The 26,732-nt window shown below is 44.2% G+C and overlaps 2 protein-coding genes across 2 annotated transcripts; both read right to left on the minus strand.

Moving 5' to 3' along the window:
- Positions 1-6,305: 6,305 nt before the first annotated feature.
- On the minus strand, positions 6,306-7,241 carry LOC123620438 (olfactory receptor 4D2). Its single transcript, XM_045525676.1, has one exon. It carries the CDS (start codon positions 7,239-7,241, stop codon positions 6,306-6,308), a length of 936 nt encoding a protein of 311 aa, XP_045381632.1.
- A 9,490-nt stretch (positions 7,242-16,731) lies between these two features.
- LOC123620439 (olfactory receptor 4D1) lies at positions 16,732-17,681 on the minus strand. The gene has a single exon (XM_045525677.1). It carries the CDS (start codon positions 17,668-17,670, stop codon positions 16,735-16,737), a length of 936 nt encoding a protein of 311 aa, XP_045381633.1. The 5' UTR covers positions 17,671-17,681; the 3' UTR covers positions 16,732-16,734.
- Between the last annotated feature and the right edge of the window lie 9,051 nt (positions 17,682-26,732).

Raw genomic sequence — 26,732 nt, forward strand, 5'->3', positions numbered from 1 at the left:
CCCCCCACCCCAGCTGTGGCCTGCTTTGGGGGCAGGCGCACTTGCCATGCCCCACAGTGGTCTGCTCTGACGTCCACTTCCTCCTGTGTCCAGGGCGAACCATACTCAGGGACAAGAAGAGGGGTGTGGCCCCGAAGTCCCCCGACTCCCCCGTGGGCTTTTCAGCAAGCCCACTGGGACCCTCGATGGTCCCTGGGGTTAAGTGTTGCCCAGTGGTGACCTGCAGTGTCTGACACTGGGAGGAGGTTATTTTTTGATACCCTCTCCTTTACACAATGAAATCATTTTTAGTAATACTCATTAAATGAAACAAGTAATAATTATGGCAAGAAAAGAGATGTGTGAAAGTTTTCATTTCTTGAACTTTGTTCATGCCAGTAAAAAAAAAAAGCAATAAAAATGAAATATTACAGTATAAAAAGGAAAGGAATAATGGATTGATACTTTTTAATGATATGAGTATGTTTTAACTGGGGAAAAACTACCTACATATTGGTAGTTTTAGTATTTAATATATCATTGCAGTTTCTGTTTTCTTGATTTGTTCTTTCATTTTAAAATGAACAATTACAAGTTTAGAAAGGAGAATAAATGCGATCTTAGAGACATTATTCAAATTTAATAAGATATTTCATGTATAAAATAAAATTTGCACTTGCACAAAAATATTATACTTCACAGTTTGCACTTTTTCACTGGTTTAATGTTAAACACAAATCAAAAGTTCCTATAGAGCGACAGAATTGAAGGAAATCAAGGAAATCTTCATCTTTGCAATGACTGCACTATCACTGTTTATGTCAAATCAACTGTTTACATGCAAGGACACGCGGTGCTATGGTGTGGGGACACACATGGCGCCAAGGCCTGATCTTTACAGCTGTGGACCCAGCCCCCAGCACAGGACTGGGCCCAGGCCCAGCGCTTAGGAATGTTTGTGGGACATGAGCGAACCAGGTCCCGGCTTAACTCTGTGAGTCCGTACACCCTTTTCCACCCTGGACAGGAAGACACGTCTCCTCCCCTGCCCAAATCCCAAATCCCAAATCCTCAGCCCTCTCCGGATGGCAGTTCAGCTACTCCCGGGGTCTTGACCCCAACAGGCTGGTGAGTGGGGTGGGGCAGGGCTTGAGGGGGCCTTGGAGGTGATGTAGAGGGGGAAGGGCCTTAGCACAGGCAATAGGTGGGTCCCCCATGCAAGGCTGGGGAGCAGGAGCCTGAGCTGCAGGTGGTTGGAGGAGGTGAGGATGGACAGTCCACTGAGCGTGGAGGCCTTGTGCCAGGGATGTCAGCTGGGACACCCCACAGGGCTGGGAGTCCAGAGCCCACTGCCAGGGGTGGGCCAGGCTCCTTGCAGGTCCCCGGGCCTGTCTGGACCTCAGAGGCTGGGGGTCGTGGGGGAGAGCTCTTCCTCTGAAATGGAAATGGGTGAAATACAAGTCCAAGACTGAGCCACGCAGGAGGAAAGATCGGTACTGAGACCCATCAAGAAGACCACTGTTGGGGTGACAGGAGGAGACAAGGCTGCCTGGAGACTGGGAATGAGGGGGCCAGAGAGGGTGAGGGCATCCTCAGCTGCTCCTCCTCCTTCCTTGGTGGCTGTGGGAGTCAGGATCTGGGGGACTTGGCGTCACTGGTCCCATGAGCATCCTGTTCCCTCTGCTGACTCATCTTGTCCCTCCATGCAGCATTCCCCAACGGGGCTGGCACAATCTGGCTCCTGGCACCTCCCCACTCCAGCACCCCGTCTCCCCTCTCTCTGTTCCTCTGCCCTCAAAACCCACTCGCTGGCCTTCAGCTCCCGAAACGGGCCTATCCGCTTCCTGCTTTGGGTCTCAACGGTGAAGGCTCTTCCCTCTTGCGCTTGGCCGACTCCTGCTGGTCTTCCAGGTCTCAGCCACAGGGAGTCTCTCCTGTCCTCCCCTCCACGGGCTGAGACTCAGCTGGCTGGGTCTTCTTATTCCTCACTCTTGTAGCTCCTCTCCTGGAACTTAACATCATACAGTTACACATGTGTTTCTGTGGTTGGATTTGATTAAGCTCCAGTCCCTGCAGGTCTGTGAGTGCCATAAAGAAAGAGGCATGTGCCTGTTTTGTTGCCCACTGTAGCCTCAACACCTAACACGCTGCCGGGTAGGGGCTTAATACATATTTGTGGGATGAAAGCATTTGCCGTGATCTTGCCTGTCATGGCTCTGGAGCCAGGGGATGGATTTGTACTGTGTATCTGTCAGGCCCGGTGCCTTTTGTCAGGGGCATTCTTCTCCTTGGGCCAGGCCAGCTCTGGGTCAGTGGATGCTGTGGCAGGCCAGGCCCCTGCCAGGCTGATGTCCGGACCCTGAACCACAAGGGAGGCTTCCCGCCCGGGCATCTTTCAGCTGCGATGCCCAAGAACCTTCCCTCCCAACCTCCCCTGGCCAGCTCAGAACCTCAAGCTTCTGCAACCACTTTCACAAGAACTGTCCATCAACCACGGTGGAGCTGCCGGCCACAGGCCTGATTAGATCTCCTTATCTGCTCAGCGCCAACGGCCGCCTCGAGACAGCAGGGGCAGAGCAGGGCTCAGGGCCTGGCGGGCCTGCTTCCGTTCCCCGGGGTTCCTGGGAAAGAGGTCCTTGCCCGAGTCTCATGAAGGCAACACTGAGGTGTGCTGGAAGAAGAGGGTTGGCTCAAATGGCAGCGGCTCCACACTGTGCTGGAGGCCAGGGTGGGCCAGGAGTTTGTGCACGTGTGTACATGTGCATATGTACCCATGTACATGTGAGTGCTCCAGGGCTCCTGGGAGAGGCAGCTCTGAGTCCTCTGCCTTTAGCAAGGCTGGAGAAAACTGAGTTTGGGGCCTTGGAGAGCTGGCTTGGGAGTCTGGCACTACCCCCTGCCTGTCTGACCTTGAGCAAGGTCAGACCTCTCTGATCTGCTAGTAAAGTCACTGAAGGGCAAGAAGGTTCAGGAGGCAGGAGGGCTCTCTAGAGAGCACCTTAGAGGTGCATCAGTCCAGGCCGGAGGGTCAGCTGGGGCCAAGCACCCATCCCCTCCCTCCTCTGTCCTACCTCGGCCTCATGTGAGAGCTTGCCCCTCACCTCCTCCATCAGACTGGGAGCTCCCAGGGGCAGGGACCAGAGGCACGGAAGGGGGACTGTGCGTTTGCAGACAATGCAGACACTGCTTGGAATCAACAACTTAATTAGTTAGAAGGCTCAGTGGGGCACGTGACCTTGGGGCATTGCCACTTGTAGGGTAACCGGAGCCCTGCGGTGCTGGGATCCAGCGGGAAGGGCCTCGTGGCCAGGGCTTTCTCACCCTTGCCCCTTGCCACGTGCCAGCCCGGTGCCCTGTGCTTGGCACTCGCCGCATCCCTGCAACAACCTCATGAGGGCAGGTGCTGCCGAGGGGGACTTCTGTTTTGCAGAGAGAAAATGACACGTCACTGTCTTGGAGCCAGGAAGGGGATCTCAATCTGGGACTAACTCTATAAACCAAGCTCCCAAGGGCACAGATGTGACCTGGCGGAGAGAAACTCACCCCATAGGCTGGGAATATGCCTCGGGCCTGAGCAGGCAAAGGCGGGCCTGGTGTCCCCTGCACGGGTACCGTACTTGAGGGGGGTCTGACAGGCTGTGCTGGCTGCACCAGTGGCACTGGCTCTGCAGCTGTCAAGAAGGGCTTCCCTGGAGCCCCTCCTGGGTGACGATTCTGTGTGCTGGCAGCCCCAGCTCTGGAGATAGGAGCCACTCAGGAGTGGGGAGGGCACCAGAAAGGGCCCGTGCTGATCCATTTTGCATCTTGGCATCTCAGTACACCTAGAAAGAATGAATTCCTGAAGGTTGTAGAAATTTAGACACACTGTTGAATGAAACAGTCTCTTGCCTGGAGCACTAAAAAGGCTCAAAAATGCAAAATGTCCCCCAGCCACAGCCTCCCCAGCATCTCTGGCTGGCTGTGGTGGTGAGTATTGGGGTGGTATCTTGGTGGTCTCAGCCCTGTGGCAGCAGTGGAGGTGGCTGCAGCCAGGGCCCAGTGTCAAGGGCAGGAAGCCCACGAGCTGGGGCCCTTTGTGCTGGGTGAGGGCTGCTCTGTGTTTCCACTCCTCCTGTCCCCAGAATGTCATCTTCTTGTAGGTGTCAGGGGAAGGACAAGGCTCTCTCTACTCTTCTTCACTGTCCCTGGAGGTCGAGTTGGCCAACCATGAATGTGCCACTACTTAATGGCACCTGTAGTTCCCAGAGCAGGCTGTCCTGAATCTACCACCCATGCTGGCCTCTGGGCAAGGATGCGTCTTAGCTTTTTTGAGTCTATCTGGGCAGTGGTGATGGTTCTAAATGGAATCAGACCTCGTGGACTTGAATCCAGCGGGGGGCATGGGATTATTCCAGAAGAGATGGAGCCAAGAGCCTCTCCCCTCCAACTCTTGGCTGATTGGCCAAGACAAAGTCAGGAACTTTCCCTAAGAACCTACAGGTAAAGAGGACAAAATAGGACAGAAAGAGGAAACTGTAGGTGCTCAATAAATACTTGTTTAATGAATGGAGAGAAACATGAATGTCAGATATAACTAAAGACAAGCCCATGGGATGGTGCCATTAAAGGGGTGCCCTTCTTGTTCCTTTCATGGTAGGCATGTTTGGGGGAGCATGTCCACATACCCTCCTTCTTGGGAACAACTCTCACCCACAATCCCTGCTGAAGGGGTGGGCCTGGGTGGTCACGCTTATGTCTTATGACCTGCATGCCCTTCAGCCCCATGGGACACAGGGCCCAACATCAGCTAGTCAGACTATTCTCACAGGACTTCAGAATTCACACGCTGAAGACTGAGCTGGTCAGCTGTGGAGTGCAGAATGGGAGGGTCAAGTTATGGGACTTGGACTCCCACTGTGGCCATGTGCAAGATGACTGCATTGGCAAGAGGGAGAAGGGACAAAGGAAGAAAAAGGGACCAGCTATGCCAGCCCTGACGACTTCTCGTTCCCACAACCCCTGACTCCACCTTATTTTCAGGAGACCTTTAGATCCCTAAAATAAACCTCTTTTTATTTAAGCTTGTTTGGGCTGCAGCCTCTTGCAACTTCAGTCATAGCCTGTTCCTTCTCTTCAATGCTGCCTGACAGCCTGACCCCAGCCCCAGTTTGATAGTGGGGGAAAGACATGATGGGTGTGTGGCAAAGAGAGCTAGGCATAGAGGAAGCAGGGCACACCTGTGAACTGGAAAAAAAAAAATAGGCCCAGATGAATGTAAAGACTGTACTGAGAGAAAGTAACATGGAGAGGGAAGGAGGAGTGGGAAGATAGAAAGAGATCGAAAGAGACTGGTAAAGAAAGAGTGAACAAACCATTATAGGGCACATTCTATGGATAAAGTTCCATGTTAGGCCTCAAATGCAAATTGACAAATGTGAATGAAAGAATAAATGAATGAACAAATGAACAAATGGATGGGTCTTCTGATGCCTACTTGCAAGAAGTGTTGAGTCTGAAAATGGGGATGAGTAAGGGACAGCAGTAAGCAGTCAGACGCTTCCAGACACGGCCCTGGATTTCCACTCACTCTGTGTTACCTGTGTCACCCTGCACAGGTGGCACGGCCCTCAGGAGTTCAGTCCCCATGCTCTCTGTGCCTCCATCACATAGGAATTTCTGCCCTACTTCCAAAATGGGAGCCGACTGATGGAAGAATATATGTCAGGCGTAATAATAACAATAATTCATACATAGGTTCTATGGTTTACAAAACATTGTCTCACCTTTTCTTATTTGAATCTTATAGAAAATCTATGAGATTATTGGGACAGATACTGTTTTAGGCTATTTTGGTGAGAAAGAAGCTATAATATCAAGAGAGGTTAGGCGGCTAATTCAAGGTCACCAGTTTGGTAAATGAAAGGTCACAGCTCCCAATTTAGGATGAAGGCCACAAACCTATGCTCTCTCCGACACTCAGGATTCAAACTAAAAGGGGATTCTGAGAAGAGAGTCAGAATACAGAAAACTGAAATGCTCTTACCGGGGAAATGCTCTCATCATAGGGAAACTGTCCACCAGGAAGGGGAGGGGGCAGGCGTGGTTTTCCAGGGGCCATGTGAACACTTGTCATTGTTGCAGGTGTGTTAGAACTCTTTATCACAAACCTTAGCCACCAAAGGGGACAATCCCTTTTCCAAAAACACAAAGTTGCTTGTTTTCAAAACTCATTCACTTTTTCCATCCACCGCACAACACATGCACAAGCTATGAAGAAAGCAGATGGCGGAGCTCCCTCTCCACTTTAGGAAGGAAAAACAAAGCCAAAGAGAGGTGACCTACCACTGTCACTCTGCTTTACAAACCAGCCAGCGCCTGCCTAGTCTCTTCATGGCTGCCTGCATCTCCTGGTTCCTCAGGGTGTAGATCATGGGGTTGAGCATGGGAGTTATGACGGTCTGGCTGATGGACACAGCCTTGTCCATGGGGAATGGGGTGAAGGGCCGGCTATAGATGTAGATACAGGGAATGAAGATCATAGAGACCACGATGATGTGGGTGGTGCAGGTGGAAGCTGCCTTCCTCCTCGCCTGCCCTGAGTGAGACCTCAGCATCGCCAGGATGACAGTGTAGGAGATCAGGAGGAGGAGGAACCAGATGAAAACCAGCATCCCACTGTTGGAGATCATGAGCAACTCCAGGAGGGAGGTGTCAGTGCAGGCCAGTCTCAATACTTGGGGGATGTCACAGTAGAAGTTATCCAGGATGTTGGGGCCACAGAAAGGCAGTGGGAGCATCAGAGCCAGCTGGACAATGGAGTGGACGAAGCCCCCCACCCAAGTGGCCACCACCAGCCCCACACAGAGCTGAGTGTTCATGATGGTGACATAGTGGAGGGGCCGGGAGATGGCAACAAAGCGGTCATAGGCCATCACTGAGAGGAAGAAGACTGTCCCACCTCCAAGGAAGTGGAAGAAGAAGATCTGGGCCATGCAACCCTGGTAGGAGATGGTCTTCTTCTCAGACAGGAAGTCTACCAGCATCTTTGGGGCAGTGACTGAAGAGAAACAGAGGTCTATGACAGCCAGGTTTCGGAGCAGAAAGTACATGGGAGTGTGGAGCCGGGAATCAGAGGTCACTGTGACTATGATGAGAAGGTTTCCCGCCACAGTGGTGATATAGACAAACAGGAATACAACAAACAGGAAATGCTGGAGCTCCTGCATCTGTGAGAGCCCCAGGAAGACAAAATCTGATACCCACGTGACGTTCCCTTGTTCCATGTTGGCTTCTCCATATACCTAAAGAAAATAAACCACAGACTTAGATTCATGCAGTCCCTGCTTGCCCTTTCAGTGCTCAGGGGCTCAGAACCAAGTTGTCAGGTCCAGAAGATGGGCATCCTTGTGTGCATACCATGATATCAAGTGATGTCTTGTCTCTGGGGAGTTTACAAATGGGCGCCGGAATATTCCTTCAGGAAATTTTAAAGCCACCCAGAAATATATGCAACCTACCTTTTGAAGATTCATACAGTGGCGGGAAGACATTTGGAGTCAGATACATCTGGAGTCAAATTTCAGGTCTTTCATTTCAGTGGGATTTGACCATGAGTAACTTACTTAATCTTTCTGGGTCTCAGTTTCCACATCTGTAACACAGGAATAAAAATGTTTTCTTTGTGGCCAGCATGGTGTCTCACACCTGTAATCTCCGCATTTTGTGAGGCTGAGGCAGGAGGATGGTTGAGGCCAGGAGTTCTGGAACAGCCTGGGCAATATTGTGAGACCTCCGTCTCCACAAAAAATTTCAAAAATAGCTGGGCAAGGTGGCATGCACCTGTAGTCCCAGCTACTCAGGAGGCTGAGGCAGGAGGATCACTTGAGCCCAGGTGTTCAAGGTTACAGGGAAGTATGAGTACACCACTGCACGCCCTCCTGGGTGACAAAGTGAGACCCTATCTCTAATAAAAACAAACAAACTTTTCTTTATACAATTTTCTGAGGGCTTAAGCTGAATGACACTTATAAGATTCTGAAAATAGTGTGTGCAATAATCAATGGTAATTGCTCTCCTCTGTGAAGTCTTCCAGTCTTAAGACATCCTCTCTTCTTCCATTCTCTAAGAAGTTCTTGTGCCAATTGTTTTTCATATGTCATTTAATGCATCATTATGCTAATAGACTTTTCCTGTGTCGATATTTTCCCTCCACAATTCAACTATAAGCCCAGAGACCTAGGTCTGGATCTCACAATTTATTTGTGCCCTCCGGTACCCATCCTTCATGACAGCCAGTCTCAAAAAGCATGGGATGTCGACCGCTGGGCGGATGAATAGCTGGGTGTGCCAGTCAGTGCAAGGAAGACACTGGACACAGCTGGATACCTGAGACATCCAGTTGCTCCCCTGCCATCCATTGTAGGTGGCCCCTTGCTGAGTGGGACATGTGTGGTGTGTAGGCTGAGTCAAGAGGGAGAAAGGGGAAGAGGATTCATTGAATTAAGAAATAATAGATGATGAATACTGTCTGAAGGGGATCCTGAGTACCCTTCTCAACAGAACAGGAATTTTAGAAGCTATTACTGAAACCGAGAGTAGAAAACAAAGGAAGATGTTAAAAGAGGAACGGAAATAGACAAAGGGAAATTAAGAGGAAGCAAGATAGAGGAACAGGACAGGTGAAGATGGCAAATGGAAAGGTGCTGGGGACGGGGAGGAGAGGGCACTAAAGTCTTAGAAGCAGGTGGAGGTGACAGGGTGAGGGGTCAGCGGTCTCCTCACTGCCCCCAGCCTGTCTCAGTCTCCCTCATCCCCTCTCACCCGTCCTGCTGCAATCTACTATCTGCAGTATCGAGGTCATGCCAATCCTGCGCTTCTGCTTCAATTTGCTCCCCCTCCAGGACACCTTCTACACAGCTGTCCATGGGCCCTTTCTGAACTCAGCTCCGATCATGTTCCTCCCGTCATAATCTTTAATGACTGTCTAGTGCTCACAGCTTAAAACTCAAACTCTTGAAACCACCTAAAATGCTTTGAGGATAAATTCAGGATAGAGAAAACATATGTACGTGTGTGCATGCAACTCTCAGCATTCCATACAAGGGTGTAAAATGTAGCCTCCACATAACTTTCTAATCAGTTCCCTGTCACCCAGGAACCAATGGCTGTTCAAAGAATTCATAGCTTCCACATATGCCATGTATTTGGTTATTCTGTGTCTTGGTAATAAATCCTGTTTTCTGAAATACCTTTTGCTGCCTTTTCAACCTAGAAGCACTCAGAGAGACATCAGCTTCCCTCTGACTTCTCCCCCCATTTCTCCAGCACAGAATTCATTCCTCATTTCTCTGGGTTTCAGTAGCACTTTACGAATACCTCCATTATAACATTTATGTTTTTTTTTTTCCTGTGCTCCTCTTGATTAGACTGTAAATTCAATAACTTAGTAGGCCCAGCATCTATGACAACATTTCTGATTTGCAGCTGCTCAAAAATGTTTGCCAACTTAATATATTAGCAGGTAATTATGTGACCTTGTTTTATGTGACTACGTAGAGAATTTTGTGGTGATTTTCCTCATTCTCTTTATTCTTTGCTCTCAGAATCCTCCCTCTAAATCACAGGGCCAATTGTATGCTTGGTTGTTTTCACGTGTAACCTTAGGCATCTGTTTTCAACACCATATTCCCCCTGCAGTACGTCCCCAGTCTCTCCTCACACTTTAGACTTACTGCCACCAAGTCACTTATTTGTTACTCTCACTGGCCAGCAGGTGTTGCAAGATCCTTCTTCCAGCTGATCTATGTGCAGGTGAGGAAACCCTTCCTTCATCCCAGAATGGGGCTTCAGGCTTACATGTTTTTGGATATCTTTTGCTGCAGCCTCATAGCTTCCTAGCCCCTATCTATACCTCACGGATACCACATGGGTGGGGCCCTAGGGGAAGAAGGAATATTTGGGGGAGAAACTAATGAACAGGTCTCAGGAAGCTGGGCTGGTTACAACTGGGGCCAAGGGAGCAATGGGAGTTGTTAAAAAGTTTCTAAATGCCTTGGGGTTTCCCCACACAGGTTCTGCCAACTGTGCCAAAAAAAAAAAAAAAAAAGAGTTTCTAAATGTCTCAAAAACACATACTCTTTCAGAGTTCTCCCTTGAGGCTCCAAAGTACCAAGGACATTGAAAATTTTAGAAGTTTTTGGAATGTAGGGTTTGCAGGCAAACGCCAAAAAGGACAAGAGGGTCTTCAAAAGAAAGAGACTCCCTGGGAGCTTCAGGGGAACATATTTTTTACGTAAGTGATTCTTACCCTTGAGAGAATTACATGAAGGGCGAGTTGAAGACAGATTGCTGTGCCCAGCCCAGACCTTCTCATTCAGTAGGTCAATGGTAAGACTAAGAATTTGCATTTGTATCAAGGTCTCAGATGATGCTGATGCACCTGTTCTGGGGACCAGACATTAAGAGCCGCTGACTTGCTGGTCAGCACAACACAGTTCTCTCTCGTGGCGCCATCAAGATAATTCATTTGATTTATTTCCTCCTTCTTCTCCCCCTCCCCCTCCCCCTCCTCCTCCTTCTTCTTCACTTTTCTTGGTTGAGACTGTTGCCCTGGCTAGAGTGCTGTGGCATCAGCCTAGCTCACAGCAACCTCAAACTCCTGGGCTCAAGTGATCCTGTCTCAGCCTCCCGAGTAGCTGGGACTACAGGCATGCACCACCATGCCCGGCTAATTTTTTCTGTATATATTTTTAGTTTTCCATATAATTTCTTTCTGTTTTTAGTAGAGACAGGGTCTCGCTCTGGCTCAGGCTGGTCTCGAACTCCTGAGCTCAAGCGATCCTCCTGCCTCGGCCTCCCAGAGTGCTAGGATTACAGGTGTGAGCCACCACGCCTGGCTTCCTCCTTCTTCTTTTAAACGGAATTGATCTTTACTTAAGCAAAGTCATGGATGAGAAAATGTTTGTACACTACAATGGAAACTTAGCACCCCATAAACTTTGTTCTTCATTTTGCCAGCCCCATGGTCAATTGACCATCCATATCCAATTCTACTCACACTATCTCTAAAGTGCTACCATCTTTACATGTCAACTACTGCTCCCTTTAACACAAGGATTGGTGCAGGAAGCACATATGTTTTCTCATTCTGAGGAATTGATTTTTAAAAAACTAAAATTAACCGACATTGTAACCTTGATGTGCTGTAAAAACTGTGTGATTTCTTAGAGCTCTCTGATCTACATGGGCTTTCCAGGTAGCTCTGAGTTCTTTCATTGCAAATGTTTATACTTCACAGAATAAACTATCTGCCTCTGGCAGATAAAAACACCATGAAGCTCTTCCACATACGAGAGATGCAGATTTTTAAAAAGCACTAACGTTCCCAATATTTAGAGCTTTAGTCCATTTTAAAATTGAGCCATTTGGCAAAGCAGCCTAGATTGATGGTGGGAAAGGACACAGGGCTTGTTGGATCTCATCAACTATCAGATGGGTGATTTTTAATTGCCTAGGTTAATTCTTTATGATTCTGATTCAGCTTTAAGTAAGAGTGACCTGGTATGCCCCAGTTTATATATTTCCCCTGTCAAGGCATCATTATATATGCGGGTCTGTAAAATGTCCACCAAAGCTCATCTTCCTGCATCCACTAGCCGACATAATGGTTGCCAGAGAAATGAATGGCAGGGATGGGGAAATTATGCCAAAGACCCAGTCATGGAAAACTGAGCTGAAAAAAATGATTTCCCTCTGTATCACATTTCTAAGAAAATAAATATTTGTCAGACTTAACTGTTGTCATAACTTCAACCTGTTAAATGGATATAGGACACATATAGAAGAAACTTCACATACATTCTCATTGAGGAAGCCCAGCATCACTGATAAATAATCATTCTTCCTTTGTGGTGGTTGGTGGTCAGTTTTATGTGTCAACGTGACTAAGCTATAGTTCCCATCTATTCAATCAAACTCTAATCTAGGTATGAAAGCATTTTGTAGATGTAACTGATGTCTATAGTCAGTTGACTTAAGTAAAGAAGTTTATTCTAGATAACCTGGGTGTGCCTCATTCAATCAGTGGGAAGAACTTAAGAGCAGAACTGAGGTTGCCTTGAAGAAGGAGAAATTCTGCACGTAGACATCAACTTCGGTTGATGGCCTGCGCTATAGATTACATGCGTGCCCAGCCAGCAGTCTCACAATCATGTGAGCCAATTCTTTGCTCTCTCTCTCTCTCTCTCTCATATCTCCTAGTGGTCCTGTTTCTCTGGTGGAACCCTGCCTGATACACCACTTGTTATGGATCGTACGTGAAGTAAACATCTGAGAGGCAAAGTTGATTGAGGTCTTTTCATAATTACACTTAATCGTCCCTGAGCTTGATTATAAATACAATTGGAATGGCAAAATTTAGGGATTCATAAGGGTGAGAAGAAGTGAAGTATTTTCTGGGCCAGAATTAATCTACCATCACTGAAATAATTTACAACCTCTCCTCAACAACTTTTAAGAGAGCTGTTTTCATTAATTCTATATATACAAAATGACTGAAGAACATTACTTGATGTGGTCATTCAGATCCTGAGGAACCAGATGTCTAACTATCCTGGTTTGATTTTAAAATATTGATAGAAAATCAGAAAAGAATGATAAAGGAGAATATGTGAAGGAACCAACCTTAATTGAGCACATACTATGTGCCAATTGCTTTACGTTTACCTCATTGATCCACTCTATGAGGTGAATATACAGTTAAAATTTACAGTTATACTGTATAAAAGTTACAGTTAAGTAACAGCTCAATGATGTAACTAATTGTCTGAAAGGAACACAACCAGCAGGAGTTAGAGCATAGATTTGAATCCCACAGCTTCAAAGCCTATACTGTAGTCCCGCTATACTACTCCAGACAGCATCAGAACATGAGGGAGGTTTTTAATTTAAGTTGTTTTATGAACAACTTATTTTAAATGTTTTCTCTAAAGTCTCTACAATGGAAAATATTGTACCAACGTGTTTAGGGTTTGTAAATGTAGATTTGAGAAAATTTATGTCATAAACACAGCATAGCTTCAGTAAGAAATGTTTTAAGTGTACAAATTCTGGTAGATGTAGCCATATTCATTTTAATGGGGTATATCTCAACAAATTCAGTTAAGATTTAAGCACCTGTATTGTGGAATATTTAATCATGGGTAAGAGAAATCTGGGAAAATTTTGCTCACATTTCTTCACTTTGTGTCAATGTTATTGATTATACTTAGCTTTTATGTGCTTCTTTTTACCTTTAGAATTGATATTCTGGATCATCTGAAAGTACAATTTTCAAAAGTTTAAAAAAATGACTTAAGACAACTTTTAAAATAATTAGACCAATAAATGACTTCTGGTTAAAAGAAAGCAAAGATTTTTCTTTTTCTCCTCCTCACTGGAAACAGAAATGCCATTTTCATTGAAACTAAGAGATACCTACAACCCAGACCACACACACAAACACACACACACACACACACACACACACACACACACACACACACACTGTCAAGTACTGTGAAGCGAGGGAGAGGCTACTGCCCACAGCAACTCTTGGACAACGCTGGCAGAGTTTGCTCCAGAGTAGCTGGTACATGATGAAGGACAAAACAACCACAATTGTTTGGATGGACCAGATCAGGGCTCCCAGGGTGCAGGAGCTTGGTAAGCCATATTCAACACCATACAGGCCCACTTCCTGGCTAGTAGACAGCAGTCTTCTCACGTGTTCTACATGGCGAAGGGGTGGAGGCAAGGACTGGAAGTGGGATTTCCCTTTTGCCTGGATAAGCATTGTCCAGTTCCCCCTTAGTTTTCACTGGGCCTGCTTAACCTATTCGTGTTACTTGTTGACTTCCCTAGGCACTTGATTTTATGACCCCTGTCCATCACAGAGTTTTCTTATCACTGAGATTTTTTTTATTCAAGTCAATCATGTCTCTTCTTTCTGCCAGGGGCTTATACCTGCATAGAAGACACTGTGGATTGCCATTCCCAACCCTCTTTTTTGCCTGGCTGAAAAATCCAGACATTCACCTTTCTGTTCCCCCTTGCAGACTGGGTTGACCATATGACCCAGTTCTGGTCAACTGGGTCAAAAGAGGATTCATCTAGGGTGGCTCTAGGAAAAATTTACTCCTTGGTAAACAGAAAAAAAGCACATTAATGCCTCTCCTCCTCCTTCTTACTGAGCTATTTGAATATAAATATATGATGTCTGGAGCATTGACAGCCATATTGCCATCATGAGAAGAAAGGCAAGGAATCACAAAGCAGCCAACTCAGAGCCCTAAATTGTTTGAGCTACTGAATTAACCAACTCTGGAATTGCTTATTCTGTAGTCTTCTATTTAAATCAGATAATTTCCTCATTTTTTAAGACACTGTCATTTGGTTAGTGTGCTACTTGCTACCAAAAACACCTTATGGATATATATGTCAAAGGAGATAATAATTTTTTTCTAAAGAATTCATACCCCCAGTGCAGCAGTGTCATATGGTAAGTATATGTAAATTTTAAGAGGGATGTCATCATAGAGAGTAAACACAGAAGAGATGACCAGGATGATGGACTCAGGAAAATTCTCACAGCAGGAACAACTAAAGGAATGTAGATGTCGCATCTGGTGAAAAGACAACTTGGAGGATGTGAGAAGTATCAGATATTTAAAGGATTTTAATGTGAAAGGGGGAAAAGCTGTTCTGAGGAACCACACAGGTCAAATAAGACAGAGTCCATTTTCCTCTTCCCCTCATTGCCAAAGATTGACTGTGAATATGGAGAAATGCATGAAATGAAGATGTGGAGGTCAAAGTGGAGAAAGGATAAACTCAGAGTTGCCATGATGGCTAAGAGAGAAACCAAGAAGAGCCTATGACTTTTATTTCTTTGATAGGATGGTTTCTGGGAGGGAAGGGGGAGCAAAAAAGCTTCTGCATTACCTTAACTTTGGATCAGTATTATACATTGCCTGAGACTTTTACAAAATGATGCATACCCTAAGGGAGATGGAGGGAATAAATATACAGAGATAGAGACAGAAACAAAAAATAGATTCTGAAATTGACAGAGGGAAAGAACAGGAAGCAGGAAAAAGTATAATAGAAATGCCTCTCTGTGACAAGTGCCATTAAAGTGCTAGGAGGATTTAAAGATAAATAATGCATGGCCCCTGCCCTCAAGGAGCTCTCATTCCAGTGTGGGAAGTTAAAGAGAAAAGTAAAAACACACATGAGGTGGTAGACTTGGAACTGAATTCACTACCCCAAATTTGGAGCACTTGTGGGCATGGCTCTGCCCTCTCTGGCCTTGGTTCTCCAACTATATTATGTCTTCTTCCTCTCAGCCATACCATCCAAATGATGGAAAGATTGTGTTGGGTAATGTCTTAGTCCATTTGTGCTGCTATAACAAAACATCATAGACTGAGTAATTTATAAAGCACAGAAATTTATTCTTTCACCGTTCTGGAGGCTAGAAAGTCCAAGATCAAGGCACCAGCAGGTTCGGTTGTCTGATGAGGGCTGCTCTCTGCCTCCAAGATGGCAGCTTGTTGCTGTGTCCTCTGGATGGGAGGAGCGTTGGTGCAAGACCAATGGGTAAGCAAGCTCAATGCTGCATGAAGCCTCTTTTATAAGGGCTTTAATCCCATTCAAGATGGAGGAGCCCTCATGGACTAATCACCTCTTAATACCACCACATTGGCCATTGACTTTCAACACCCGAAATTTGGAAGGGACACGTTCAAACCATATCAGGTAGGTAGCATAATTTGAAGATTATCCAAGGAGTATTTGGTAGAGAAGGAACGAAAACAAAGGGTAAATGCCATTATAGAAAATATATAGACAACGTTAAAAGTGAGACCACTTCCTAAACACCGCAGTGGGGAATGAGGTGAGGAGACAGGAAGCAGAAAAAAATGTGACTGCCCCAGAGTTTAGATGAAACAGTTGACCACTCATCACAGATATTCAGCCATAGATGAGGAATTTTCCAGGTTTTTTCTTGTGTTTGCAGGATACTGAGTTTCAAATCCCATCCACGTCACTTGCCTCTAAACTTGGAGTTAGAGGAATCAGGTTCCAAGACAAGTTCTACCACTCACTTGCTGTTCACCTTTGAGCAAGTCACTTCTCTTTGAGCCTTCTCATTTGTAAAACTGTTTAATAAAATAATAATATATCCACTGTCAGTTTTATGAGAAGTAATGAGATAAAAGTGTGAAAGTGACTAACAGTACCTGACACAGGAGCAGGTCCCCGAGAAATACTAGTGTAATTCGATTTGTCACACTTTATAAAGACTTTCCCCCATTTTTCACATGGTGAAACAAAATTTCCGGGAGAAGGTTTGTCATTTAAAGTTAACCTATTTAGAATTCACTTGGGTTTTTTTTGTTGTTGTTGTTTTGTTTGAGACAGAGTCTCACTCTGTTGCCCGGGCTAGAGTGCCGTGGCGTCAGCCTAGCTCACAGCAACCTCAAACTCCTGGGCTCAAGCAATTCTTCTGCCTCGGCCTCCCAAGTAGCTGGGACTACAGGCATGCGTCACCACGCCTGGCTAATTTTTTCTGTATATTTTTAGTCGTCCAGCTAATTTCTTTCTGTTTTTTCAGTAGAGACGCAGTCTCGCTCTTGCCCAGGCTGGTCTCAAACTCCTGAGCTCAAACGATCCACCCGCCTCAGCCTCCCAGAGTGCTAGGATTACAGGTGTGAGCCACTGCGCCTGGCCTAGAGTTCACTTCTTGCTGCAAATCACTAGGTGTTTGCCTAATCTCTTCATGGCTGCCTGCATCTCCTGGTTCCTCAAGGTGTAGATCATAGGGTTGAGCATGGGGGTTATGACAGTGTAGCTGATGGACACAGCCTTGTCCATGGGGAATGGGGTGAAGGGCCGGCTATAGATGTAGATACAGGGAATGAAGATCATAGAGACCACGATGATGTGGGTGGCGCAGGTGGACGCTGCCTTCCTCCTCGCCTGCCCTGAGTGAGACCTCAGCATCGCCAGAATGACAGTGTAGGAGATCAGGAGGAGGAGGAACCAGATGAAAACCAGCATCCCACTGTTGGAGATCATGAGCAACTCCAGGAGGGAGGTGTCAGTGCAGGCCAGTCTCAATACTTGGGGGACATCACAGTAGAAGTTATCCAGGATGTTGGGGCCACAGAAAGGCAGCGGGAGCATCAGAGCCAGCTGGACAATGGAGTGGACGAAACCCCCCACCCAGGTGGCCACCACCAGCCCCACACAGAGCTGAGTGTTCATGATGGTGACATAGTGGAGGGGCCGGGAAATGGCAACAAAGCGGTCATAGGCCATCACTGAGAGGAAGAAGACAGTCCCACCTCCCAAGAGGTGGAAGAAGAATATCTGGGCCATGCATCCCTCATAGGAGATGGTCTTGGTCTCATGAAAGAAGTCCACCAGCGTCTTTGGGGAGGTGACTGTGGAATAGCAGAGGTCTATGACAGCCAGGTTTCGAAGCAGAAAATACATGGGCATGTGGAGATGGGAGTCAAAAGTCACTGTGACCATGATAAGGAGGTTTCCCACAACCGTGGTGACATAGACAAATAAGAACACCAGGAACAGGAATTTTTGGAGCTCCTGGGTCTGTGAGAACCCTAAGAGGGTAAACTCTGACACCCGGGTGATGTTCTGTGGTTCCATAGGATCTTCCCCACACGCCTAGAGAGAAACCATGTAAAACAAACCATCATGAAAATTCAAAGTGATTTTCCTTTGGAGGGTCAGGATTGAGTTGACTGAAGTTATTGTTGAGTACCATTCCAAGACATGGCTTAGGAGAGCCTTCCAATGGGGCTCTAATCTTCCTAGCCACTCCCTACACTGCATTACAGGAGTTGATGGGTCTTTTTTCTTTTGGACAATGCTGTCCTTGTCCACAGGTTTCATGTCTGACTCTTTTTCATACCTGCAGTGCCCAACACAGTGACTTGGGAACCATAGTCTCCACCGGTCTAGTTGAATCAACCTAGTCGAATGAATAAACATGTCAGCGAGTACCTGTGACCACAAACATCATCAACCTGTGTGCATAAGTCTTGACAGGATATAAAGTAGAGACTGATGATTTTACATAAACAAATAGGTGCTTTTTATGGAGGAGGTTTGAGGGGCTGTTCGTTGCTGGCAGAAGAGAGGTGTGTGTTAGGAGAAATTGTCATGTACAAATTCAGAGGCAAATGTGAAGAAAAATAAGCAGATGAGCTTGTTGTAGTGAAGCTGGGATGATTAGTGTTTCTCAAACCTTTCCACCTGAGTGCCTCTCTAATGGCATTTGTTGCCATGGGCCATCTGCAGGGGTAATTCAAAGCAGCCCAGGACAAATGCCATATTTTATATTTTTAAATTTATGCAAACTTTTTATCATACACATATCTCTAGACAATCTTGTGGAAGCTTTTTAAAATTTAAGTATTGTAGTTTGTAAAACTTTGACAAGACCAAGATGTTATGGAAAATAGAGGATGGGGAGAGACATGGTGCTTTAGTTCAGTAAATGAGAGTTCTAGAAGGCGTCACTTGAAAAATAAACTGAGTTCTTAGTGTTAAAATCCATTCCCTTTGGGTTACGCTTTTCCAGAACTGTTTTCCCTAATTGCTCAGAAAAATCTGTCCGAAGGCCTTGCCTTGTAAAGACAATAGAACTTAAAAAGATCTCTCCTCCCTGATTTCCACCTGATACATGGGAAGGCTGGCAGCAATTGCACTGATGCTCTTATAAGGGAATTGAATAAATATATGTAAAAAGATCTGTCAACCTCTATAGACAAATGTCAACAGGATTATCTCTAAAATTACCTATGAGGGATTATAATGCTAAAAATATTGCCCTATCTGTCTTCACATAAAACTCACATTTACCCTCAGATATTTGTACAAAAATGATACTCCAGGGAGTTGCACTCTGCTTATTCTGTGGGTGGTTTCACCAGCCCCCAGCATAGGACCATTTGAAAAATATCCCCATGGGCAACTGAGAACTCCTGCAAGCTCTTCAGCGGAAATGATGTGATAAAACAGGGTCGGCACGGGCCTATCCCAGCACACCTGGGCAGGAAGCACCAAGGCAGGCAAGAGTGGAGCAGACGCTTCCCGGGGCAGCGTTGGAGCAACTTACACAGGGTAATATATTTTTGTGTTGGACTTTGCATTCTTTCTCTACTATATGATGTTGAGGTTCGCCTGGGTAGGCTGAAATGGCCTGGTTTGGCCTCTCTGAGAAAGCCCCTAACCCTCGGCCTTTCTTTCCCACCCTGACCCTCCCACCTCATCACTGATTCCTGAAATGCCAACAGCACACTTTGTTATTTTATCTTAAGATCTTTATCCCTATTAAGATTACAATCCCCCATACACTTTTATATGCCTTTATCAGTCAGAGATGAACACTGAAGTTTTTACAGGTGAAAAGAAAAGATGTCTTGCCCTTGCCTTAAAATACTCTATTAAAGAGGGGAGGAGTATAGGAAACAAGACTGGGAGTCTTGGTAATTGCTGAAAAATGGTGAAAGGTACATTACAGTTCGTTACACTGTTCTCTCTAATTTGTGGATGTATGAAATTTTCCACGATAAAATATAAGATGAAAAGTTTCAGAGGTACTCTAGTTTTGATCCTGATGTCTTTGTGTTATTTGGGTATTTTTACTTTGAATGAAGGATGCATAAATCATGATGGAAGAAGGGGATTTAAAATGTGAAGGGATATTATCATCTAGAAACACAGGCAGTTATTTTGTAATTCTTACTACTTGCATACAAAATTTATTTTCAATGTACCAGATATAAAATCTCACAAAGAAAATTATTCACAAATGAAAAAGCATATCATCATTACCATCACCCCACTCCCAGCTGCCATGTAGCACTCCCAGCTGCTGTCAGCAATTTACCTGTTAGTGTAAATGAATCCCCACCCTTTCCTGAGGTTCAGCTGTGGTTATAAGAGATTTGCTAGGCACCAAGCCCTGATGGAAGAAGATGCCATCAAACTTATGAAAAGTCGAATGACTTAAAACTTCTTATGGCTTCTTATTGCCTACGGAAAAAGAATTCAAACTTATCTAGATTTTACTAATCATCCAAGAAGTTAAAATGAAAATAGAATAATGAATCATTTATTTTTTAAATTATCATATCAACAAAGATCTTTTCAAGAAACATGTAATACTCAGCACTATTAAGGATTTAGGGAAATAGATAAATCACTGGTGATTTCTAGAATACAATGTGAAAATATGTGCCAAATCCATAAATTATTTATACTCTCTGACCCAGTAATTCCCCTCTTAGTTATTTGTTTTAAGGAAACAATGAAAGCAAATTTTAAAAAAAGTATGCTTAAGGATGTCCCTCACAGCATCATAATATTGATAAACTAGAAACAATGTAAAGGCACTTCTGTAAGATATTTGTTAAATAAAATATAGTTCTTCCATGTGATGAAATACTAGTTAGTAATAAATATATATCTTTAAAGGATATTAATTATATGGAATTTTATTTTACCATCTTGTTTTAAACAGAGAATGACAAAACAGTTTGTTAAAATATGTTATAAAGGCAAAGGAAAAGTGGAAATGAACAATCAAAATGTTAATAAGGTTAACAGTGGTTATCTCTGGTTGATGGATTAATTGGATATCTATTTTTTCCTCTTTAACAATGTCTCTGTTTCTCATATGTTATAAATGGTCATAAAATGTTAATTAATAAAGCAAAAGAAGTTTTTTGTTTTTTTGTTTTTTTTTGAGACAGTCTCCCTCTGTTGCCCCGGGTAGAGTGCAGTGGCATCATCATAGCTCACTGTAACCTCAAACTCCTGGACTCAGGTGATCCTCCTGCCTCAGCCTCCCAAGTAGCTGGGACTACAGGCATGCACCAAGACTCCAAGGTAATTTTGGCTAATTTTTCTATTTTTAGTAGAGACGGGATCTTGCTCTTGCTCAGGCTGGACTCAACTCCTGAGCTCAAGCAATTCTCCCACCTCAGTCTCTCAGAGTGCTAGGATTACAGGTGTGAGCCACTGCGCCTGGCCAAAAAAAGCAAAAGAAGTGTTATAATGAAACCAAAAAAGAACAAAGACAAGAACTTTTGCTCAGCACCAGCACTGTCAAGGGCTAAAGACAACCCCAGCGTTGTAAGGGGAAGAGTTTGGGGAAGGAGAAACCTCAGAACTTTGAGGGAGAAAGAGAGAGGGAGAGGGAGGGAGAGAAGAGGAGAGATGCAGGTGGTAGGAAGAAGGAATGCTCCCCTGTGAGCGAGAGGAGAGAAGGAGACAGGGATTCCCAGGACCATTACAGAACCACCCAATTTCTCCCTTCCTGATGACTGGTTCTTCACAGCTCCCAGTGTCACTTTAATGGCCAAATCTAATCAGTAACTGTGAGGTCCTTTCTCTTCTACATCCCTGCTCTATGTGGCACTGTGAACTGCCTGTCGCTATCATTCTGCAGCCATTCTTATTCTCTCTTTACTCCAAACCCAAATCCCACTCTGGGTGTCTTATTTCTGCCTATTATCCCTCACCTGGCTAGACCTCTCCCTTGTATTCCACATGTATTGTCACCAAGACATATGAGTTCTTCCTTTGAAATACTGCCAAGTTATTTCTCCTACCTGATTTATTGCAAAGGGCTTCCAAGTGGGTTCCTGCCTCCAGGTTTTACTCCACCTTCATCCACACCGTGCAACAGAGTGCATACATCAGCTTCCTAAAAGATGTCTTCCCCCTCCAGCTCAAAATATTTTCAAAAATTGTCCATGGCTCTTTATTGTCTACAGGAAAGAATTCACATTGAGATGGGGTTCAGGGGCCTCCACACAAACAGGTTCCTACCTCTTCCCAGACCCATCTGCCACTTAGTAGTAGTAGTGGTGGTAACATTTATTGCAGTGGTAGTAATAGTAGTAGTAAGCATTTATTGTTGTAATAGTAGTAGCGATTGTCGTCATAATAAACATTCACTGAGTGCTGACTGCGTGTAGGCACTATACTAAACATCTTATAAGCATTATCCTGGTTAATTCTCACATACTATTCCCATGCTTATAAAGTACGTTAAGTACTATGAATTATCCTCACTTTACAGATAAGTAAACTGAGGCTTAAAGAGATTAAATAATTTGTCCCAGATCACAGGGAGAATGGGAAGCAGAGCTGAGATTCTGAACCAGGTCTGATTGGCCTCAGGATCTGCGCTCCTAACTACTATTCTCTTCTTACTTGTCCCCCTCTAAGAAGCTGTGGCTTCAGCCTGACTTACCTGTTCCTTGATTCCTCAGGTCTCAGTGCCTTTCCTCCAGTCAGTGTCCCACCTGGATTGCCTTCCTGTCCTGTTTACCTGTCTGAATTCTACTCTTCCTTCAAGGTTCAAGAGTAATTAGCTCTTCCATGATGTTGCCATGTATTGGTATTTTTCCAGAAGAAAGGCTCTGACTCCTCACGTGTGTTATAATTTCAATGTAAGTCCAACACTTTGAGTACTATGCAGTGCCCAGTGCACACAGAGCTTGCTCATAGATGGTTCCCAAAAGGTTGCTTGATTGCTTGGTGGGGGATGGGGTGTTTGGATGGAGCAGACCACTGGGAGAGTTAGGGAGAGAGAGAGCAGCCACTGAATGAAGAAGTGCAGTTTAAAGGACCTTGAAGGGAATCCAAGAATCCTAATTCCCAGCATCACTGGATTTATGAACCTAGAAGCATCATCTTAGCATGGCCCGTATTCTTTCTGCAAACATAAGCATCTTTGTAAGTGCTTCTTCCATCTACATGCATACAGAATAGATTCTTTCCTTTTCTAGACAGGAGAGAAAATAAAGAGATATAGGAAAGGACATAGATTTGTATGCGGATAGGGGAGGATTCTAGACTCCTTTCTGTTGTTAATCTTGTCTCCCATCTGTCTTTGCTCTTAGGCAATCAGCCCACATGGACTAAGAGGGAGCAGGGAAGAGGAATAAGCGTGCTCCCAAAATAGGGGTGAATCTAGTCTGTGGTCATCCTGGGATCATTAACAGATTTTCTTGAACACAAGATTTAAGAAAAGAGAGAATAAGATGGAGAGAGAGCAATAGAGAAGGATGAAAACCTGGAGTGAGTGGGAGAGGCAGCAGGCAGGAGAAGGGGGAAGGAGGAGGAAGAGAATAGGATTAAAAGGAACCTTACAGGGTGGGAAGTGGGAGAGTAAGACCTAGTGATGTTTTCTCCTAGGTGTGGGAAGAAGCTGTAGGATGTACGTGGGAGGTGGGGGAGAGAACAGCATGTGCCTGTATATTCCACTCTCTCTCCTCTGTTCTAAATTCCACCAAACACATAAGCCGGTACAGACAAAAGTCTTAGTTCCAGATAAGATCAATTGTTCCCCAAATCCCATTCTCCCGGCATTCTCGCCTGACGACTTTACCTTCCCTCCACCCACACTCGTCTCACAGTGGGCTTTGGCAGGAGCCTTCTTGGTGCTGACTTGTCCACAGCAAGGACCCTGGGGCCATCACCTACCTCCAGCCCAAAGTGGCCAAAGGGACTTAGAGCCTCCCACATTCCAGGCCACCCTTCTCCTGAAGCTCCATCCCTTTTGTGGCCACTCTCAGACCAGGAACACATCTAGGGTTGGCCTTAAGGGAAGGGACATTCCTGTGGGACAAAACCAAGGCTTAATTCATAAAATGAAGCTGAGCTCAGGCTACTGAAGGCAAAGGAGCAATGGGAGTTATTAAAAAGTATGTGAATGGTTGCATCAGATGCACATAATCACTGGGAGACTGTCGTAGAGCCAACACTTCAGGGTTACTGATCCTAGGACCAAGACAAAGAAGGATTCCTAAAGGGGAATGAATCCCTGGGGAAGATCACAAGAACCAAATCCCTTGACGTTAGCACCATGGGCAGTGCAAGGCCTCCACCCTCTCCTGTCACCACTGTAGCTGGAACAGTGAGTTATGTCCTAGGACACAGTCCAGGTCACTCACTCTATGGGGTAAACTCTGAAGCCTTTTTCACATGTACAGTTATTAAGGTTTACCTCTGACGCCATTCCCTGATCTGCTCTCCTCACAGCCAGAGTGACCTTCTCAATATAAATTGGCTAAGTTCATCCTCAAGATATAATTCACACACCATAAAATGCACCATTTTAAAGTGATTTTAACCATTCAGTGGTTTTTAGTATATTCACAAACTTGTGTAACACTACTATCTAACTCCAGAACATTTTCATCACTCCAAAAAAATAATCTCATATCCTTTGACAGTCACTGCTCATTCTGTTCTCTCCTCAGTCCCTGGAAACCACTAATCCACGTTTTGTATCTGTGGATTTGTCTGTTCTGGACACTCCCTATAAATTGAACCATAGAATATAATATATTTCCTTCTAAGTACTGCTTTCACTGCATCCTACAAATGTTGGAGTATTGTGTTTCTGTTTGCATTCATTTCAAAGTATTTACTAATTTCTCTAGTGATTTTTTTCTTTGACCCATTTCTTGTTGAAGAGTGTGTTGTTTAATTTCCACATATTTGCAAAATTTTCAGTTTTCCTTTTATTATAGATTTCTTCATTGTGGTCAAAGAAGATACTTTACTTTGTATGATTTCAATCTTTTAATATTTATTATGAATTGTTTTATGGCCTAAGATATGGTCTGTCCCGGATATTGTTTCATGTGCACTTGAGAAGAATGTGCATTCTGCTGTTCTTAGGTGTTCTGTCTACGTCTTTCAGGTCTTCTTTATAGTATTGTTCAAGTATCCTATTTCCTTATTGATCCTATTCCAGCTCTCCTGGTTACTATTTGCATGGAGTATCTTTTTCCATCTTTTTACTTTAAACCTATTTTTGTCTTTGGATCTAAAGTCAATCTTTTGTAAGCAGCATACAGTTGGATTATGTTGTTTTAATCCAGTTTTTCAATCTCTGTCTTTTAACTGATGAATTTAATCCACTTGTATTTAAAGTGATTACCGATAATAAAAGACTTACCTTGCCATTGTTCTATTTGTCTTCTATATATCTTACATTGGTTTCCACCCTCACCCTCAATCCCTCCAATGCTGTGTTTTGTTGAGGTGTTTGTGTTTCTTTTTTTCAAGTGTACCATTTTGGAAGGCAGCTATGCTCGCCACTATACCACCAGTGCATTTTCAAGTGTACCATTTTCATTTTCTCCTTATTTCCTTTTCTATATATGTTTTATTTTCTTAGTGTTATTATGGGGATTACAAGTAACATTCTAAATTTATAACAATCTAGTTTGAATCTAGTCCAAATCTAGTTTGATTCCAACTTAGCTTCAATAATATACACTAACATAGCTTATATCCCATTTATTCCTCCATTTTTATGTTGTTATTGTCACAAATTACTTCTTTATACATGTGTGCCTGTTAACATATATTAATAACTATTATTTTATGCATTTTTCTCTTAAACCTATAAGAAACAAAATACAATAATACTAGTTTTCATATTTACCTATGTAATTACCTTTATCAGTGATCTTTATTTCTTTGTGTGGCTTTGAATTATCATCTAGTATTTTGTTTGTTTATTTTTGTTTTTTGAGGCAGAGTCTTGCTCTGTTGCCCCAACTAGAGTGCAGTGGCATCATCATAGCTCACTACAATCTCAAACTTCTGGGCTCAAGTGATCATCTTGCCTTAGCCTCCTGAGTGGCTGGGACCAGGTGCATGCCACCACACCCAGCTAATTTTTCTATTTTTTGTAGAGATGGAGTCTTGCTCTTGCTCAGGCTGGTCTTGAATGCCAGACCTCAAGCAATCCTCCTGCCTTGGCCTCCCAAAGTGCTAGGATTACAGGTATGAGCCACCATACCTAGCCCATCCAGTGTCCTTTTGTTTCAACCCAAAGGGCTCCCTTTAGCATCTGTTGTAGGGCAGGTGTACTAACAATAAACTTCCTTAGCTTTTGTCTATCTGGGAGTGTCTTTATTGTTAATACTCCATTTTTGAAAGATAGAATCCTTGGTTGACAGGGTTATTTTTTTCCTTTCAGCACTTTAAATATATCATCCCACTGCATTCTGGCCTCCATGATATTTTTAAATTTTTAATATTATGTGTATATAATAGCTATATATACATATATAGGGTACATTGAGGTTTTGATACAGGCATACAATGTGTATTAATCAAATCAGGGTAATTAGGGTATTCAAGAATTTATGATTTCTTTGTGTTAGGAACATTCCAATTCTATTCTTTTAGTTATTTTGAAGTATACCATAACTTATTATTGGCTATAGTCACCTTGTTGTGCTATCAAATATTGTTCATTCTATCTAACTATATTTTTGTACTCATATCCGCACTTTATCCCCCATGCCTCTTCCCAACCTCTGGTAACCATCATTCTTCTCTCTGTCTCTATGAGATCAGTTGTTTTAATATTTAGCTCCCACACATGAGTGAGAACATGTGAGATTTGTCTTTCTGTGCTTGGCTTATTTCACTTAACATAATGTTCTCCAGTTCCATCCATGTTGTTGCAGGATTTCATTCTCTTTACGGCTGAATAATATTCCATTGTGTATACAGACCACAATCTCCTCATGCATGCACCCACTGATGGACACGTAGGTTGATTCCAAATCTGGGCTATTGTCATTAGTGCTGCAATAAACACGGGAGTGCAGATATCTTTTTGATATGCTGATTTCCTTTCTTTTGGATATATACCTAGTAGT

Source organism: Lemur catta, chromosome 15 (genome assembly GCF_020740605.2).
Source record: "Lemur catta isolate mLemCat1 chromosome 15, mLemCat1.pri, whole genome shotgun sequence".
NCBI classification, from domain to species: Eukaryota; Metazoa; Chordata; class Mammalia; order Primates; family Lemuridae; genus Lemur; species Lemur catta.